Source organism: Scleropages formosus, chromosome 2 (assembly GCF_900964775.1).
Source record: "Scleropages formosus chromosome 2, fSclFor1.1, whole genome shotgun sequence".
Classification (NCBI taxonomy): domain Eukaryota; kingdom Metazoa; phylum Chordata; class Actinopteri; order Osteoglossiformes; family Osteoglossidae; genus Scleropages; species Scleropages formosus.
The window spans coordinates 4989097-5008792 of NC_041807.1; the positions used below are offsets into that span (position 1 = coordinate 4989097).

At 42.8% G+C, this 19696-nt stretch overlaps 1 protein-coding gene across 3 annotated transcripts in view; it reads right to left on the reverse strand.

Moving 5' to 3' along the window:
* The window catches only part of atp2b4 (ATPase plasma membrane Ca2+ transporting 4), an 80577-nt gene that overhangs the window by 45023 nt on the left and 15858 nt on the right, over window positions 1-19696 (reverse strand). For all 3 annotated transcript variants that reach the window (XM_018758588.2, XM_018758589.2, XM_018758587.2), the window contains one exon: window positions 4990-5622. In XM_018758588.2, coding sequence (XP_018614104.1) covers window positions 4990-5185 — 196 coding nt within the window. In that variant the 5' untranslated portion in view covers window positions 5186-5622. The remainder of the gene's footprint in view (window positions 1-4989; window positions 5623-19696) is intronic.

Genomic DNA, 19696 nt, shown 5'->3' on the forward strand with positions numbered 1-19696 from the left:
ACAGCTCATTGCTTTGGTCACACTCAGAACACTTTTGACACAGTACAAGACAATACTGTATTGTGTTGATGACAAATGTTGATTAAAAAAAGGAATTACGGTTGCTGGGTGGGACTCCTTATAATCAGTCTCCTCATAGCCTAACCATACTGCTATAGATACCATTTAGTGTAGTCAGATCTGCTTGAAGAGCAGACATCTGAAGATGACGCACAATATCTCTTCATCTCGTTTTGTCCAAATACCAGCGTCACATGCCACCATACCTGCTGCACTAAAATGAGTTGTTTACACCACTGAAAAGACGACCGTTATGCAACAAAGAAGCCTGATCTTGGAAACGTTGAAAACCGAATCATTTTTTTTCCCCCACTAAATTTTGCTATGGTAATTAAAAAAATAAAAAGAATGAAATATTGGTTTAGAGCTTTCAAAAAAAAAAAAAAAAAAATCAAATACCAAATGGCAATCTATGGAAAAACATTAGGTAACTAGTATTATACCTAAATATTATACCTATAGTATATCATGGCCCAAGTGAAAGAGGGTGTGTTCATTGTTTGAAAGAAGAGGGATACTCAAACAGTAAAGTGTCATACTTCAGCTATCCAATTGCACAGATTTGCACAGGTGTGGCTTCACACTCAGTTATTTTGAGCTGTCAATGCACTTGCTTTACCAATATAAAATCAAAAGCTACCTTACTGTAACAACATTGTACTTACTGTGAAAATTCAAATATTTTGAGGTGTAATTTGAATAAAATTATGACGATGTCCCATTAAGAACTCAACAGAAAGTTCGGCAGTGGTGAAACACGAAGAATTGTAAGGTGAAGGTCGCTTGTATAAGCCCCACTCCCCACTATGAGGAATTTACCCAGAATTTCTCCTGTAAAATATCCAGCTGTTTAAATATATCATGTACAGTAAGTCACAGCTAAGCAACACATTAATAAAAATTAAAATGTAAAGAAAGACAACAGGGTAGCAGAAGTGATTTTTTCACAGGAGATGTTTGTTTCTTTGGGAGAGTCACTAGTTGCTGATAGAGCTAGCCTAGAGGGGAAAAAACAATGGCATACTTTAACTCATCACTTTAGCCTCAAGAGGCACAATTATACATACTATGCTGCTGACAAGAATGAGGACATTAAAGTTTAATTAATTTCCATATGTGCTATGTCAAACCAAACCCTCATACCAGTGGATGAATTTCCATTATCTGTCCTGTGCTGCACAATTTCATTTTATAATTATCTTTCATAGGGAAGATGACCATTTCTGTTTTCACACTGCATACTAACAATGCAAAGAAAGGAAACTGAGGAAGTAGAGTCACTCTGTCCCTCAGCTTTGATAGTACTGGTGTAGCTCTGTGGAGACGGGCAGGGCAGTGTCTCTGGACCCGCTGCCCAGCTTCCAACCTCATCAGAAGATCTTACGTCCTCTTTTCAGCATTTCCTTCCCTGTAACCTGTTCCTCTGTGGTTCTTGTAGAGAGCTGTAACATTCTGCCAGCAATGACACACTCACCACCGCCGTTTCAAGTCCTGAAAGCAACCCGGTGTTTGCGCCTTTCGCCGACACATGCCGCACACGACTCATGCAGTGCTTGCGATTGACCACTTGACAGACAGAATCCCCGGGCCAGGAACCTTCTGGGACTCCTCTGTCATGTGCAGGGTAAAGAGAAATAGTACCATGGGCTCCACAGAAGATTGTCTTAGCACATTTTTGAAGAAATAAAGGCCATGTAGTTTGTGGTTTGGCTGCCTCATCTGGGATGATGACCATAGCAACACAGACTCAGACATGATTTGGCAGTAAATGGATTATAAAAAAAATAAGGGACTGAAACATTTTATCTCTGTATATAATTCCTATTCAACAGTCTCTGACATAGAGTGAGTGTAAGATGCTCTAGAGCACTGGCCACTGTTAATCTGATCATTTTCGCCAGGTATGTGCCATCCATGGAGAGGAAGATCCTCTACAAGTCACTTGACAGAAGCTCTGAGAGAGGCCCACTAAGCTGTGAACTACTTCTGCAGCTCATCTTCTGCCAAAGATTACTGGAAATGGAGTAGTGGACTTGCCTGTGAGAAATGAAAAAATGCTTTGGCTGTCCTAACAGGAAGGCCTTCCCCTTGTTCTAAACGCTACATAAATGTTGCTCTGAAGCCCATTTGCTCCGTAAAGTTTTCCAATGCTGAAGAACATTGCGAGCACTGCAGTGGCACAATGGGTAACATCAGGGCCTCGTAACACTTGGGCTGCTTGACTGGATGAAGGATTGCTTCTCACTCAGCCTGTGAGGAGTTTGCATGTCCTACCCATATTTGTCTATTTTCCTCCCAGAGCTCAAAAACACATGTTTGGGTAACTCCAAACTCTTCATAGTGTGTGAATGTGCAAGTGTTTGTGCGTGGCTACACTGCAAAGGGCTGGGGTTTGGTCCATTTGTACGCTGCCTAGCCCGGCATCCTGTACTTCTGGAATAAGCTTCAGACTGCTCTAACTGTGCCTAAGCACTTATAAACAGTGAGTGAAAAACATTTTCTTTGTTGTGCATCTTATGGGACCAACAGCCCCTCGTCTCTGTTATGATGGTACAGGCTTTATGGTGGGATATACAGTATGTCGGTACTGTTTTTGTGTGGAATGTTCCATGAGACTATAAAGAAATAAAACAAACCATTCACAGACTCTGCAACTGCTACCAGTACTGCGGGGTCAAAGTCGTAGCGTCGGAAGCAATTATTGGGTTAATGGAGTCAGAGTCAGTAAAAGTGTACCGACTTACCGTATATGTCGGCATATAAGTCGATCCGGCGAACAAGTCAACCCCCAAAAATTAGAGGTGTAATATAGTTTTAGACGTACATTTGCCGGATAAGTCAACCCCCAAAATAATGTGCCACTTCTGGGCAGTGCCTTAGAGTCAGAAGCAATTATTGGGTTACTGGAGTCTGAGTCAGTAAAAACATACCCACTCCAACTAAATGTACTGTATATGCCAGCATGTAAGTTGATCTGGCATATTAGTCAACCCCCAAAAATTAGAGGTGTAATACAGGTTTAGGCCTATATTCACCAGATAAGTCGACTCCCAAAATAACGTACAACTTTCGGGCCTAGGCTAGGGAGCAAAAGTCAGCAAATAGTCCCGTTTCATATAAATTTATAAATGTTGTTTTACTTACTGCATCCTGTTATATGGCAAAAACACTTAAAGTTAGCAATTTTTGAACACTTTACAATCACAACAGAAGGGAAATATCTATGTCAGTGTGTTGTAGAACATGATGATGGTGAAAAAGTATGTGATGGAAAAATCTGTAGTTTTACTGGTTCTGAAAAAAATGCACCTACAGGAGTGTGAAGTCAGAAGCAATTATTAGGTTACCGAGTCGGAGGTACCATAAATTGAGGAGTCAGAGGCGAATGTTTTGTGTACCGACTCCAGAGCCGACTGCTACTGTTCTGTTTGTAGTCGCAGCAACACAATAATGTAAAAGTGCAGATTCCAGAAGCCAATTTGCCTGGGTGCAGAGGAATTTAATGTAAATTTTGTAACCGTTATTTACAAAACAAACAGGAGCTATATGCTGAGGGCCAGCTAAATGTATGCCGTCACTAGGTATGATTTATCCCAAAGAGATGCTAAGTCCTATGGCGAAGATGCAGCTTCAAGTCGGTGTTACATCACATTACATACTGACTAGCTGACTGCGACTTGGCCAGTTGGGTGTTACATGAATAAAATACCATATGCTCATCTGTCTGATGAGGATGGCTGGACAAATGCCTTTGAAAGGAGAGTCACCTCTCATCCCAACTGGTTCAAGCCCTGCTGCCTTTAATGCAGAATGAATACAACAAGGTGTTCAGTGAAATGAACAAAGACCTCGGAGTGAATTCCACGGTATGCACAGGAGGAGGACACATTGAGTAGCTAGTACCACTTCTCAGCGCAGTGGACAGGCTTGCGAACAACAGGGACTGTCCAAGCCACCCAGAAAGTAATGTACTGAAGTGGAGTGTCGTGTACAAGACTGCGACTGGGGAACGCTGCTTAGGTGTTAATGCATAACAAGCAGTTGCGAGCACCTTCTTGAATTCACAACAACCATTTGTGAAGAGGCGGGCATACACAGCGCCACCTCGGAATGCCATCAACATAAAACAGGAGGAGAAATGTTGTTTTCTTAAAATCAGTAATGTTCTCAGTTCATCATTTGTACATCGCCGCAGAGGCTTATTTAATCTCACTTCAATATTGCTTGTTTTTTTCCCACCCACTCCTCCATTTAAGGGCAAAAGGGAAAACATAATTACGGTTCCTTCATTAAAATGAGTAATTTGTCTTGTGGGGGACGTCTGTACAGCTGTCCCTTGATTACTAAATGGAACAGAGTAACAATGTATGAAGTAATTCGGGAACGGTGTGGAACAAATTCCACTGCTGGAATCAACTTGAAAGGGCCATATATTATGTGGCCTCTTACAAAGGTCAGAGGAGCGAATGGTTTTCATAGAAATTAATTTTTTTTTTTTTTTTAAAACTCAAGCTCTGAGAACATAAAATAAATACAAATATGGTCAGGTCTACGAAAATTCTGTGCCAGCTGAAGACAGCACAGTTTTTTGTTCTTCAAACATTTGTAAATGTGTTCATTTGACATCCTAAGATCTATCCGAGATCTTTCCAATCAATTTTCACATTTAGATAGTGATGCATAAATGAGGATATAAACTTAATAAAATGAGCTTCATCTATTCTCATATCTTAAATAAGAAGACAACATTCATTGATTTCAAAAACCCCCTGGTGCTCAGTCTTAAACTAACTGATCCCCACCCAATTAAGTTAAAACTTAAAATTTCACTCATCCATCCAAACACTAGAAATGACATTTCTTCAAGAGAACTGGCAGAACACTGAATTAGCAGGCATTAACAAAATGGAGCTCCAGCAGGTCCCCTACCCTCAATGGGGGAAGTCTTCAGCCTGCGGCATAGGCCTTGCACATCTCCATAGCTGCTCCCAATCTTGTTGACGGCTTCACTTCCCCTAAGCTCCATCAGCTGCCGGAGCTCCATCACAGTGCAGCCAAAGTCGGTGTCATGGTTGCCCTCTGAGACCGAGTTCCCTGGCAGGTGGTCTGCAGTGTTGTTGGCCATCTTGGATAGGTCGCTCTTCTGGAGAGTCCCTTGTGCTCAGTTATAGCGTAGTAGTATTATTTACAATTGAAAAGCGCAAATAGTGATAACAGTCAAGAGTTCCACTTCTTTTGTAGAGTGCCTGAGAAAAGCTTCATATGAACCTTTCTTCTTCTAAAAGGCTGACACTTCTCAGTGTTATTTCCTACAAGAACTGGAACTGCAACTGAGGGTGGCTGCTTAATTGACCGATTGATTAATGAATGAAGGAATTAATTCATTCACTCATTCATTCATTAAAAATACTCTTGCTGTAAGGTACAATAGCAAAGATAAGCTGTGGTAGGATTTCCAGAGTAAAAGTTTAAAGTAAAGTCATAAAGTGCATTGTACAGTGGCAGCAGCAAGCCCTACCAAAAGATGGGACGTATCTTCAGCATCTCCTCAGTTTCAAATATCTGCAAGGAAAAAAAGACAACTTTTAGCAACAGTATAACAAAAAAGAAAGAGGTGTAAACGTAAACACATAGAGTCTGAATACTTGTATGACATGATGTGAAGTCACATTGACATTGGTGTACTCCAACATGAATCAGAATGAGCTTCATTGCCAAATATGTTAACACATACAAGGAATTTGTTCTGGTGACAAAACTTCCACAGCACAGACAGAATGACAGTGACAAGACACAGATAAGAAGACCATGCCAGCATACTGGAGCGGGTTGCAATGTGTAGAAAATTCACCAACAAGATGTCATGCGGATAAAGTTAATCCATCTGGTTAATGTCATACAATAACAACATATGCAGTAACTGACAAAGGTCAGAAACAGCATGTTTCCTTACAGCGAGAACTTTTGTCTTAAACGCATGGTAACATTCACTAAAGTATTTCAATAATAAATGCAAAAACTAAACCAGGGCATCTAGTAATAATATTTGAATTTTAATCAAGAGGTAACATTAAAATGGAAAATAATTTGCTACAACCTCAGTATAAAACACACACCCTGACCACTGAAAGAAGGAATCAGATCTGTGTAAATAAACACTTATGTACAGACTACTGTACTTTTGGTACACTGTATATCACACACATGCATTTGCTTAAAAATCCTATAAAAATTTAAATTTCAATTCAATTTAAATTTATTTTTATAGAGCTTTTCTTACACCGTGAGTGCTGAAGAAAAGGATTAGACAAATAAGACCGTTGACTATATAGCAGAGTAATACAGTATCCATGCAGTTATTAAAGCTATAAGTATGACTACTGGCCATGGAGAAAAGGAACAAAAAAAAAAAAACACACAACTGAAAGTCAAGAGAATTAACGTCTGGTGTCAACAGATTTCTAAACAGCACAATGTAGTGTAATATGTGGATCACAAGGTAAAAGAAATAAAGCATGTATGGTATAAAGAACATACAAGGTAAACAGTACAAACATATTTACAATTCACAAAGTGTGAGTACACATACTATAAATGAGTTTTTTGCTTTCTTTTTCATGAGGTATTAGGCTAAAAAGTTTTGAGTCAAGAAACCAACCAACATTTTCCAGGCTCTTCTGCAGCAATTCCAAAATATTGAGGGAATCTTGATTGTTTTGCTTTCCTTTCTGCCCAGGTACTGCCCAAACTGTACTCAGACACTGGTACTGTCTGTGTGTGTGTGTGTGTGTGTGTGTGTGTGTGTGTGTGTGTGTAATTGAACACGAAGGCAGTGATGGCAGGCTTGTGGTTTTTCAGTCGTTACACAGTAGACCCTTCCATCAGCACAAATGCCATGACATACAGCATCATCGCTGATGTTCACTGCTAAGAGCCAATCAAAGTCTCCAAGTTGTTTGGCTGTCCACTTAAATGCAGTGCACAACAATTAAATTCTGGCCAAATTCTGCCTTGTAGCAGTGGTCCTTGGGTGTAAAACATCCAACTGACAGATGGTTTTGAACTATGTTTCAGTTTTGGAAATATGATTTCTTTAATTCTAGTTTCCACACTAACTCAAATATGATTCGGCAACTGAAGAGCAAAGAGGCTTTGCTCCCATTGCTCCCAATTAGAGCACAGATCTGCTGCAATGGCACTTTGGGAAGACTGAGGCCAGTAGCACTTCCTAGTGAACAATGCAACTGCTAGCAGGCTGCACTGCATTAATGTATTATTACACATTACATTACTTCATTTAGCAGATGCTTTTCTCCAAAGCAACTTCCAGTGAACTCTATAGTGTTATCAGCTCACACACCTTATTCACCAAGGTGACTTGCACTGCTAGATACACTACTTACAATGGGTCACTCATCCATACATCAGTGGAACACACTCTCTGTCACTCACACACTATGGGTGAACCTGAACAGCATATCTTTGGACTGTGAGAGGAAACCCACACAGACATGGGGAGAACATGCAAACTCCACACAGACTGAGCAGGGATCAAACCCATGTCCTCTCGCGCCACCCAAGTGCTGAGACAGCAGTGCTACTCGCTGTGCCACCGTGCCGCCCTTTAAACATCAAATAGTTGTAAAATGGTACTTTGCAGACAAACCTTTCAGGAAGACAATCCATCTCTCACAGCTCTTAGCATCTTAGGCTAAGCACATTTTCAGGATATGTCCAGCTGACGCTCTTATCCAAAGAAACTTACACTGCTAACCTACCGACAATTATTTACCCATTTCTACAGCCAGGGAATTTTACTGGAACTATTCTAAGTAAGTACATTACTCCAGGGTACTACAGCTGGAGAAGAGATTCAGACTTGGGACCTTTGGCTCCAAAGGCAGCAGGGTTAACCAGTACACTATCAGCTGTCCCATGGCAACTTGTAAAATGTCACTGTTTGCCTGGGGGGGATCGTGAACAGTGTCACTAATGACTTGTGACTTTAAAAATACTTTGTGGGTAAAGAAACCATTTCAAACTGAATAATGTACATTCCATCACATGTACATTATTTGAGACAATAAGAATAATGTACATTCCATCATAAGCTCGTTGTGTGCTACAGACACACAAACACAGCAATAGTTTGTGTGGATTTAAAAGGACAAATACTACACAGTCAATATTAATGTGGGATGCAATAGGTTATTAGTACTGTACTCTGTGACTCACGAAGTGATGCTGCATCATTATTACAAGACTGCTGCCAAAGACTTTACTGACAAATGCTGCACAGCATCCTCTCCCACCCTCAGCTCTCAAGTTTTTAATCCTCACTTTGGCATTTACACATTTCAAGAACAATCTCCAAACATATGCTTCTTTGCACAGAAGGCTTTCGCTACAAGCAGACACAGACGATGAATGAAGGTAACATACGAGGGGAAGCTTCTTGAAGATAAGAAACAACTGCAAGGTGTCCAGGGGCCAAACTGCGACGCAAACAAAACTCTCAAATCACATGTGGGTTTGGCTGCACAGGAAGCCTCTGCATCCAGCTTCCAATGGCCTGAGGGAAACGGGGGGGGGGGGGGGGCAATCAACACTCATTTTCAGTGGCTGGAACAATAGAAAAAGCAGTTATGCAAGATTTGGGGAAGTGGGATCAGCATTTCCACTTGAGCTCCCTGCCACAAAGAGGTCGGAAATGTCCGGTGACACCAGGAAGCCCACCCTACCAACCCTAACCCTAACCTCATTGTTTTCAAAGGTAGGTCCTACTGCTGGCGGTGAGCTCCGTTCTCACACTTTTCTGCAGCCATAAGGAACACGTGACGGGGAGCTCTTGGTCGAGACCTCTGCAGTTTGCTTTTTGTGTGATGCAGTTTATATGGTATCTTTGGTGTCAACTAACTCAAACTAAATACTAAAAATGTGATACTAAAATGTGCATTATTGCCTGTTTTCTTTCTCTCTGGCTTTACACAGTGACATCACAAGCTTCCCTGCTTCAAAATGATGAACACACATCTATCCTGCGTCTGCATCAACACTGTCTGTCATCCTGTTCATATGAGTAACCTCAGATCTAATGAGTACAGGATCTAACTGATCCTATTCCCTTGAATAGACCCTCTATTTGGGCAAAGTGTGATGGAAGGGCTGCAAAAGGGCTCGGTCCTTCATCCGCCAGGGTTTTCTCCACCATCGCTCCACATGTGGGAGCACTGCGCTGCACTCAACGCACACACACAACTCTTCATGACAATTTCATCCAAGCTGTGGTCGTTTGCCGGATAAAAAAATGGCGTGGAAGAACCGACTGGCTGTTCACTCACTCAGTCTAACTGCTTGAACCTGCAAGGAACAATTTGCATTGTCATTTTACACACTTCAGCTGTGTCACCTTTGATGTTGTGCAGCTCCAAGTTTAACAATGTTAACTGCATAACCCATCACTGCTGACAAACAGCACTGATGTACAAGCTTTGTGCCTTGGAATATGTGAATTTTGGATGTTTAGCCCACTGGCAGAGAAACAAACAAAACAGGAGATTTCAGGAACAATGACCAAAACACACACACACACACAGACTGAAAGCACTTGTCCAAAGGGGGGTCGCGGCAAACCGGAGCCTAACCCGGCAACACAGGGCATAGAGCTGGAGGGGAAAGGGACACACCCAGGATGGGATGCCAGTCTGTCACAAGGTACCCCAAGTGGGACTCGAACCCCCAGACCTGCTGGAGAGCAGGACCCGGGCCAAACCCTGCGCCACCACGCCACCACGCCCCCATGACCAAAACAGATTAATCTTATTTTTGGGAAAGAAAAATAAAAACGTATCAAAATAAACATTAAAACTAGAGAACACGCGTAACAGCGTTAAAAAAAAAAAAAAAGTATAAATACATAAACCCATGGATGCAAATATACATACACAAATACACATGTGCACAAACATTTGTAAAACACACCTTCATAAGAGAGCTGTCATATGTTGGAAATATGAGACAATCAGAACTTGCACATAACGAAGACTCCTCACTCTCTCAAAGTTTGACCAGCAGACACTTGTTTACACATTCTGCAGCGCTCCGTATCCATTGTTTTTTTTATTTTTTTATTTTTTTTTTTAATTTTCTTCATTAATCATTATTTCTTAACTTGCCTTTTTTCCCCAGGAAAAAAAAAATAGAAGCATACAGTGGTACCTGAGAGTTTGTGAACCCTTTAGAATTTTGTCCATTCCTGCATAAATATGGCCTAAAACTTTCAAACTCCTAAAACTACATAAAGAGAACCTAATTAAATGATACAAAAACATATGTGTTCATTTCTTTGAGAAAAGTGATCTAATGTTACATATCTGTGTGCGGCAAAAGTATGTGAACCTTTACTTTCAATAACTAATAACCCCCTTATGCAGTAATCACTGCAACTAAACATTGCCAGTACCTGTTGATCAGTCCAGCACATCGGCTTGGAGGAATTTTAATCCATTCCTCTTTACAGAACAGCTTCAACTCGGATGTTGGTAGGCTTTCTTACGTAAACTACCTGCTTCAGGTCCTTCCAGAACATTTCTATAGGATTAAGGTCAGGGCTTTGACTCACCCATTCAAAAACATTCCTTTTCTTCTGCTTTCACCATTCTTTGGTAGAATGACTTGTGTGTTTAGGGCCGTTGTCTTGCTGCATGACCCACTTTCTCTTGAGTTTCAGCTCACAGATGGAAATCCTGACATTTTCCTATAGAATTTGCTGGTACAATTCAGAATTCATAGTTCCACCAATGATGGCAAGTCATCCTGGTCCAGAGGCAGCAAAGCAGGCCCAAACCATGATACTGCCACCACCATATTTCACAGATGCAATAAGGTCCTTATGCTGGAATGCAGTGTTTGCCTTTCACTAAACATAACGTTTCTTATTCAAGATAAAAAAAAATTCTATTTTGGCCTCATCTCTCCACAGAACATTCTTCCAGTAGCGCACACACAGAGTCTGAAACCGCTTGTCGCAGTGAACCGGAGCCTAACCTAGCAACACAGGGCAAAAGGCTGGAGGGGGAGGGGACACACCCAGGACGGGATGCCAGTCAGTCTGAAGGCACCCCAACCAGGACTCAAAATCCAGACCCATCCGAGAGCAGGCCCCAGCCAAACCCGCTGTGCCACCGCACCCCCTACTTTTCCAATAACCGTCTGGCTTATCCACACGATCTTTAGCAAACTGTAGCTAGGAAGCAATGTTCATTTTGGAGAGTAGTGGCTTTCTCCCTGCAACCCTTCCATGCGCACCATTGTTGTTCAGTTTTCTCCTGATGGTGGACTCATGACCACTGACATTAGCCAATGTAAGAGAGGCCTCTGGTTCCGTAGACATTACCCTGGGTTTCTTTGTGAACTCCTGGACTATTACATGCCTTGCTCTTGGTGTGATCTTTGTTGGTCAACCACTCCTGGGGAGGATAAGAGTGGTGTTGAATTTCCTCCATTTGTACACACTCTGCTTCATGGTGAGTCCAAATACTTTAAAAATGGTTTTGTAACCTTCCCAGCCTATTAAGCATCAACAACTTTTTCTTAGGTCCTCAGAAACCTCCTTTGCTTGAGCCATGACACTTCCACAAATCTGTGTTGTGAAGATCAGACTCTGAAGTGTGAACACTGAAGCCCCAGACTTCCGCTCTTTAAATAAGGCAGGGCCTTCCTGACTCACACCTCAGTGCCCTCCCATTGACTGAAACAATTTATCCTTGAAATGAACTGATAATCCTTGAGGTTTACATACTTTTGCCACACACAGATATGTAACATTGGATTAGCTTCCTCAATAAACAAACAAGTTGTTTTTGTCTCATTTGTTCAGCTGGGTTCTTTTTATCTAGATTTAGGTTTTTATGCAGAAATAGGGAAAATTCTAAAGAGTTTACAAAATTTCAAGAACCACTGTACGTGCATATTTGCTTTTATATAATAAAAGAATGTATAGGCATACATGTGCATATACATATACACACACACATTTTACCTTCTCTCTCAACATGTTCCATGTTCTTGGGTTCACCCATTCACTCAAAAAAAAGCGTAACCCATTGCTGACCATTCACAGGCATCTCGCGGCTATTCATGGCAATACGCAGCAAGCAAAAAATTGAGACGCCTACCACAAAGCATCGCAGATCCACTCAAGCAAGGATAGGCAGCTTCCTTGTTCTCGCAGCTCTTAACACTTGTGTTTGTAGAGCATCTCATCCTCTTTTTTCCAAGTTTTACACTGTTTTTGCTTATTTTTTAAATTAATAATGGCATCTAAGCATAGTGCATGTAAAAGTGGGTTGCCAAGTGTGCCCAAGTGAAAAAATACTGTGATGAGCCTCATTGCTAATGGATGAGTGCACGAGTAGTGACAGTGGAGTGAATGGATGAGTGAGTGAATTCTGGTAAACCAAAAAAGCGGTACATACTGTACCATCACAAAGGAATGAATGTATGACATGCAAAATACAGTAAGTAAACTGTTTTACAGGAAGGGTACACAAAATGATGAGTTTATCGTGATAGGTAGAAAGTGTATGGTGAACCCACAGGAAACTAACCCCCTTTTCCCATAAGATCAATGATTTCGTATTTGCGTTTTCCGTATTTGGGGGTTTTTTCTAGGAACCTAACCCCCACCAACAGTGAGGATTGTGTGTGTGTGTGTGTATACAAAAAGTATACATGTCCTCCCTGATTTGATTTTCATATGCAGTTAATAAAACAGATGCAGGGACTTCAGCTATAGCAGTAGAGTGGAAGTGGCAGGGGGCTCAAAGATTTTTGTTCTTAGTTAAGCCATATAATCTGGGCCACATCTGACCCTCACCTCCACTACAGGAGACTAATGAAGCCTCATTACCCATCGAAGAAATGCAGCAAGGCAAAGGTTTCACTGCAGGTATTTCTCCTGTTCCCAGAGGGGAGACAAAATGCTATAAGAGTGACACCCTTGGGAGTAGAAACAAGAAAACGGGGATGACTGGGCACTTTGCTTTGATGTGTTAATGTCATGCAAGCAACGGTAAGGGCTGGATAAGCACTTCATCAAGTAAGACGTGTTGCTCTAACCCACTGTGTTCGGAGCCTCTTGCAATGCTAAAGTGTGTAGAGGAAGAAGGCTTGAGTGAGAGATGAATTCAAGCTCAGATCCAGGAAGCAGATGGAAGGGAGGACTCCATCTGTTCCCCACCCGCCACCCCTCCTCTAGCCCTCTGGCCCACTGGCAGAGGGTGGCAAGAAACGAGTGGCCAAACTCCTCCTACACAGAGATCAATGCAGTGCACAGAGCTGCTCCCCTGCCCTGAATAATGAAGCGAAAACCCTGAAAAAACCCATGGCATTTATGGCAAGAGCTCCTCTGTGCTGGAGCAGGATCTCCATGCACACAGAGCTGTTTGTTGCACTTAGCTTAGACAGACTTCCCTAGGGCTCTGGGGTGAAGTGACAGGCCTGTCATTGCCCTCGGGACAAACAACCCTTGTCAATTAGTAGTGGGCTGTTCAAAGGACAAGTCTGTGAAATAACACACTGATGTTAGCCTGAGTATTTGCTGCATAGTTGATATATGTACAACATTTTGCACAAAAGTGACAGGTGGAGCAACATCCACAGAAGCAACTGGTGAAAAGCTTCCTTTTTTAATAGGCAAAGCAACAGCTCGATGCTACACAGAGCATGGACGCCAGATTTGATTTATTACAAGCTTCAGTGAACAGTGCATCAGTGAGCATGTGGCTAAAGCCCCCTGGATGGTGTGTTGATCGATAGCCTCTAACTAGGCTCTGTGCTCCCTCTGCTCCCCCCACCATAGTGACATTCACCACCGATAAGCACAGAGCCCCATTCAGCTCTCTGACGTTTCTGCTTTTCATTCATCAGCTGTCATGGAATCTGACTGGGGCGGAAGGCTTTGTGGGGAGACATGAAGGGCTGGAAGGCAAAACAGATGACAAAAACAAAAAAAGAGGAGAAAAAAGCAGAATAATAGCAAAGTGGTGTTGGGAACAAGGATGGACTCATGCTGTTTTAAACACAACAGAGCAAAGGAGTCATAAATGGCGAAGGAAGCGAATGTGGGCAGGATCAGGAGCAGGCACTGGGGCAAAGGAAAGAGACAAAAAGATGAAGGGGGGGGCAGCAGACATCTCCAGGGGGAGAGATGTAAAGTTCCAGCATGGTGGGAGGGTGGGGGTAGGGTGTGGGACGATGGCTGTGATGCAGCCTGTTTAGCACCGCAGACACACCTGCCCTGCATACTAACGTGGGCAATGCGGAGCTCGCTCCAGAGTTCCATCACAGCCCACACACTGCACCAAACAGCCCCGGCCAGCCAGACACGCCCACGACCCCGGGCTCAGTTCCAGCCCCGCCCCTCCGCAGGGCACGTCCACTTAATCAAACTGCTTAGTCGGGTGCAAAATTAAACAGTGGTCTAGTGCAGCTCTTCTCTCACACTGCCCGTATGCTAAGAAACACATTCTCATATCGTGTTAAAATTAAGAAGGTCGGAAGAGCCCATATCTTGCCACCTGAGCAAGACTATACTGTATAAATCAAGGTGAATCGCTGTTTATGGTGCACAAAGTAACACTTAAAACACAGAAGAAAGCCTTTCGGGGTGGTGTGTAAACATTCTTTATGTTGCTGTGTTCTTGTCTGCATGCAGGCTTTGAGCAAAGCATCTTCAATCAGGAAGTCCAAGGTCACGAAGGACAAGCAAACAAGCCAAAACTAATAATTACAATGCTGGCTCTGCAGGCGTTTCTTGTAGCTGAAGACGACCTCAGGACGAGCGCTCTGCTTGTGACTTTTTTTTTTTTTTTACCCTTTTGCATCAGAGATCAGAGGCAAGCACATATGATTCCCTTTCTTTCCACTGCTGGTGCCCCCAAAGGACAGCAAGCCTGGAACAGACACCACACCCTTCTGCAGTCACATGACCACATGCTAACCGAGGAAATCCCCTGCCGCAGCCTTCGTACCGAGGAGCCAGGGCAAGAAAAACAAAAGAAGAGAGATCGAGGGGGGGGTTCTCTCTTTCTCTCTCACACACACACACACACACACACACACACACACACACACACACACACACACACACTGAATACATTACCACTGCAAACAGAAGACACAGTCACAGCACTGCAGTGTTCCAAAACGCTGTATTAACATGAGAATGGAAAGCCATTTATTAAACTATTAGTGCTGTGTTGATAATGCAGGTTATTATGTGTAGAGCAAGAAAAAAAAAAAAAAAAAAACCACAAACACAGGCCAGAACAACAGTGCGCATGTGTTTGAGACAGAGGTGCCGTGAACCATGAGATGGACTAAATAATGTGCTGAAACCCTACATACTGGATAAGGGACACAACGTCGGCCAAGTGACCTGCCTCCAGAGGGTGAACGCCCTCGATTTGGTCACTGACACCCCCGTTTTCCAGACCTGATGCTCAGATTTGCTCATTACAGGTGCAGTGGACGCATTTATAAAGGGAAGCAGAATTGGTATGAACTGGGGCTGCAGTTAATTGCAGTCAATTGGCATAGGTATGAAGCATTACTCTGCCAATGATTTATATCATGTGAAAAGTGAATCTTTTTTATCCATGCACAGAAACATCCCTTCTTTTGCCCTTCCGAACCAGTTTCCACAAGGCTCCTGTCCGGTGAGACCTACTGACAAAAAGCAGGCCCACTTGGGGGGATCCAACTGCTGACTCAGTACCTGCAATACCCATATTTATGGTTCCGATGGTCTACAGTGACAGAATATAAATTCTCCTTGACTTACGATAGTTCAACTTATGATTTTTTTGACTTTATGATGGTGAGCTGGCGAGACACATTCAGCAGAAACCGTACTTCGAATTTTGAATTTAGATTTTTTTTTTCCCCCCAGGCAAGCGAAATGTGGAGCAATACTCTCTCACGATGCTGGGAAGCAGCAATCCACATCTCCCAGTCTGTCACGCAGAGGTGTGTATTAGGTGTATCAAATGCATTTCCGACTTACGATATTTTTAACTTACTGTGGGTTTCGTGGAACATAACCCCATGATAAGTCGGGGACCACCTGTACACATTTACAAGGGTCAATTCTCAGGCAGAACCATGGAAAGCTTTAGAGTTTCAGTGGAATTCATGGCCCTTCTCCACACAGCTGGTGAGACAGGTGACAAGAGTGCTAATGGCTTACCAAGACACACAAGAAACATGGTTAAAGGCTTACAAGATGAGCAACAGGCACATGAGCAGCTCCAGGGAAATTACACTTGTAGCGAACTAGATAGAGTACATAGGTGAATAACACTTGAACGATACAGTATGTAACCAAAGAGGCTGCATCGCTCAACACACATACTGGCTACTTGTAGCTCTGTGGTTAGACCTGTCACTGGAAACCAAAAGGCCTGAGTTGAAATCGCCAATCCTGCTGTTGATACAAACCTTACATTCCTCCAGTCAAATTCACCCAATGAATGTAGGCATAAATAACATTAAGCAAATCTGCACAAAACCTAAAACTCTAAGGTGCCTTGAAGGAAAGTGCTAGGAAAATAATGGTTAATAGTAGTAAAGCAGATCTCATTCATATTCCAAAATTCTGGCAAGTTCATCCAAGCTTTTGATAGCTTGCTTTTTAAACAAACTGTTCCATGTAAGCTGCTCTGGAAAAGAACAGTAAAGAAGAACACAAGGTAGGTGAATATAATTGTATTATGTTAATTTGGGCGTTGCTAAACTGAATTTACCTACAAGATAGTGTCGACATACAGTAATTTTATATACACACACACACACACACACATTTTCAGAACCGCTTGTCCCATACGGGGTCACGGGGAACCGGAGCCTAACCCGGCAACTCAGGGCGTAAGGCTGGAGGGGGAGGGGACACACCCAGGACGGGACGCCAGTCCGTCGCAAGGCACCCCAAGCGGGACTCGAACCCCAGACCCACCGGAGAGCAGGACTGCGGTCCAACCCACTGCGCCACCGCACCCCCATTATTAATTTTATATAGACATTACAAAATTTACATACAACTACTATCCAACCAGGGGGGCGCAGTGGCACAGTGGGTTGGACCGGGTCCTGCTCTCCGGTGGGTCTGGGGTTTGAGTCCCAGTTGGGGTGCCTTGTGACGGACTGGCGTCCCATCCTGGGTGTGTCCCCTCCCCCTCCAGACTTGCGCCCTGAGTTGCCGGGTTAGGCTCCGGTTCCACATGACCCTATATGGGACAAGCGGTTCAGAAAGTATGTGTGTGCGCGCGCGCTATCCAACCAACCAATTTCAATTAGCACTTGTCCCGAGCAGGGTCACAGCGAGCCGGAGCTTATCCCAGAGACAATGGGTGCAAGTGTGAGGGGCACACCCTGGACAGGATGCCAGCTCATCACAGGGCCACAAATAGGTCCCCAGACACACAGCCAGACGCAGGTACTGGAGCAATCGCAGGGCAAGCACCTAACTCAAGGGCACCACAGCTGGAGGGGGGAATCGAACCGGTAACGTCCGGAGCCATAGGCAGCCGCTCCAACCATGACACCACCAGCCGCCCAACTGTATTATCATTATGTTTATCTTGTATACTTATATTTTAAGCGGGTCAGAAAACTCCGCTCAGTAAGAAAATGTTACTTTTTTTCTAGTTCAAATCATGCCTGAATAACAGCTGTTGGACCAATCAGAAAGGTACTGAAGCAACTCAGTAAATATCCTACTGCGTGTCAAAACTGGGTGAGTTGCTATAAATGCTGTTGCTAGACAAAGCCATGTGAGAGAGCCTAACTTGTAAACTTTGAGACACTGGAGCCATCCTGATGGAAGCAAACTCGATAAAAAGACAGCAGAGCCAGTTAGAAATTTTCATACAAGTGCAAATTTTCAGACAATGGCAAGGGAAAAGAAAAAAAAAAACCCAAATGTGATTTAAAGAAGAAGCAGAAATTAAGTGAATGCAATGTCACTCACCTGCTTTACCTTATGGAAACCATGATGGTTAGAATCCTCAGCTAGGGAACCCTGACACAAACTCAGCATTCTCGCTCATCAGAACAGATCCCAGCTGGGCCCCAAAGGACTCAAGAAAGAATAAATGAGAAATCTTGCAAGGGTTCTCTATGGAGTGCAGAAGATCAGATGCCAACAGAAGAGCAGCACAGATTTGCTGTGATGAAGGTGACCTCCCACTTTTAACATGAACCAGTATTAAGAACAAGATGAATTCACTGCACTGCCTTTTCTTGAGCAGGAGAAACTGCATTTCCCAATCAGAAAGGGAAAAAGTCATCACTTCCTCCAGACAGAAGGCCAATAAAAACAAATATGTAAAGCACGCTTTCAGGCTACACTAGACCATCCAAATGAGCTCAAAAACAATCGTAAATCTCAAAGTTATTTTTACCCCATTCTAATGAATTAATGAAATGAACCAAATAAGAAAAACACTGCCCACAGTTTGACTCCCATGGAGGAGAGCGACTTGGCAGTGTATGTTTACCGTAAAGCTGCATTGAGTTGTGAACATATACAGCAAAAAAGATGGCAGTTTAGCTCACGTACATTAAGATGATTAACAAAAAAATTCAAACAAATTAAAATCATTGGTATTGGGTGGCATATTTTTAGCTTGTTTTTTGATTTCACAAGCTTAAAAAGTCAGTTTAGAAATTCAAAAATTAACTTTGAAAGCAGTTGGCTGACATTTTCTTCCGTAAAGCAAACGTATGTCGAAAGCACACGGTATGACCATATTCCTCATGAAAAATGCTGATGCATTCTTTAGTGAGTTGATAAAGACTCAACAGTTCTCAACTTGTTCGCTCCGAACGAGATGCTTAGTCTCTGCACATCACTGAATGCAGCGCTTGACGAACAGAGTTCAGCCGACAGCCATGCAACAGCCACACTTGGTGCAACATGTCAGTAATGAAGGCTGCTCAAATTGAGCAGCTCCATTTGCAGAGGGCAGGGATCGCATCTTCCAACAAAAAAGGCTACCAAAAGTGACCCTGTCGTACCTGTAAAAAAGGCACTTCCACCCCATCTAATACAGAATTCATTCATTCATTCATTCTGCTCTAGAATGATTACTTACTGAGCTGCCACTTTCTCCTAAACATCTTATAGTGGTACATTTGTATACTTGGCCACCTGCAATTACATACCCATTTACATAGTTCTTTTTACTATATTAATTCACAGTACCCCCCTTGTACAAAGGTACGGTACATAGAGCTGTGAGCTCTCATCGTGGCACTTCTTGCTGTTAAATAAATACAAGTGTAAAACCATAAGATAAGCAAACCGGTTTATATTAAAACATTTTCCCTCAGTAACCAAAGAAAGAGACTCGATTTTTCAGTTTACCACAGCAAAAATGTGTGGGACTAGAGAAAAGACAGGGTGCAAAGAAAACCAAGAGTGTCATGAGAGCAGGATACAATGCTAATATTTTTCCGCTTCTGTGAAGAGCATGCTCACCAATGCAGCCATGGAAAGCACACTTTGAAGCCTTGTGGTACGCACATGACACACCTGGTTGAAAGAAAAAAAAAAAAATCACGGTCCAAATAGCAT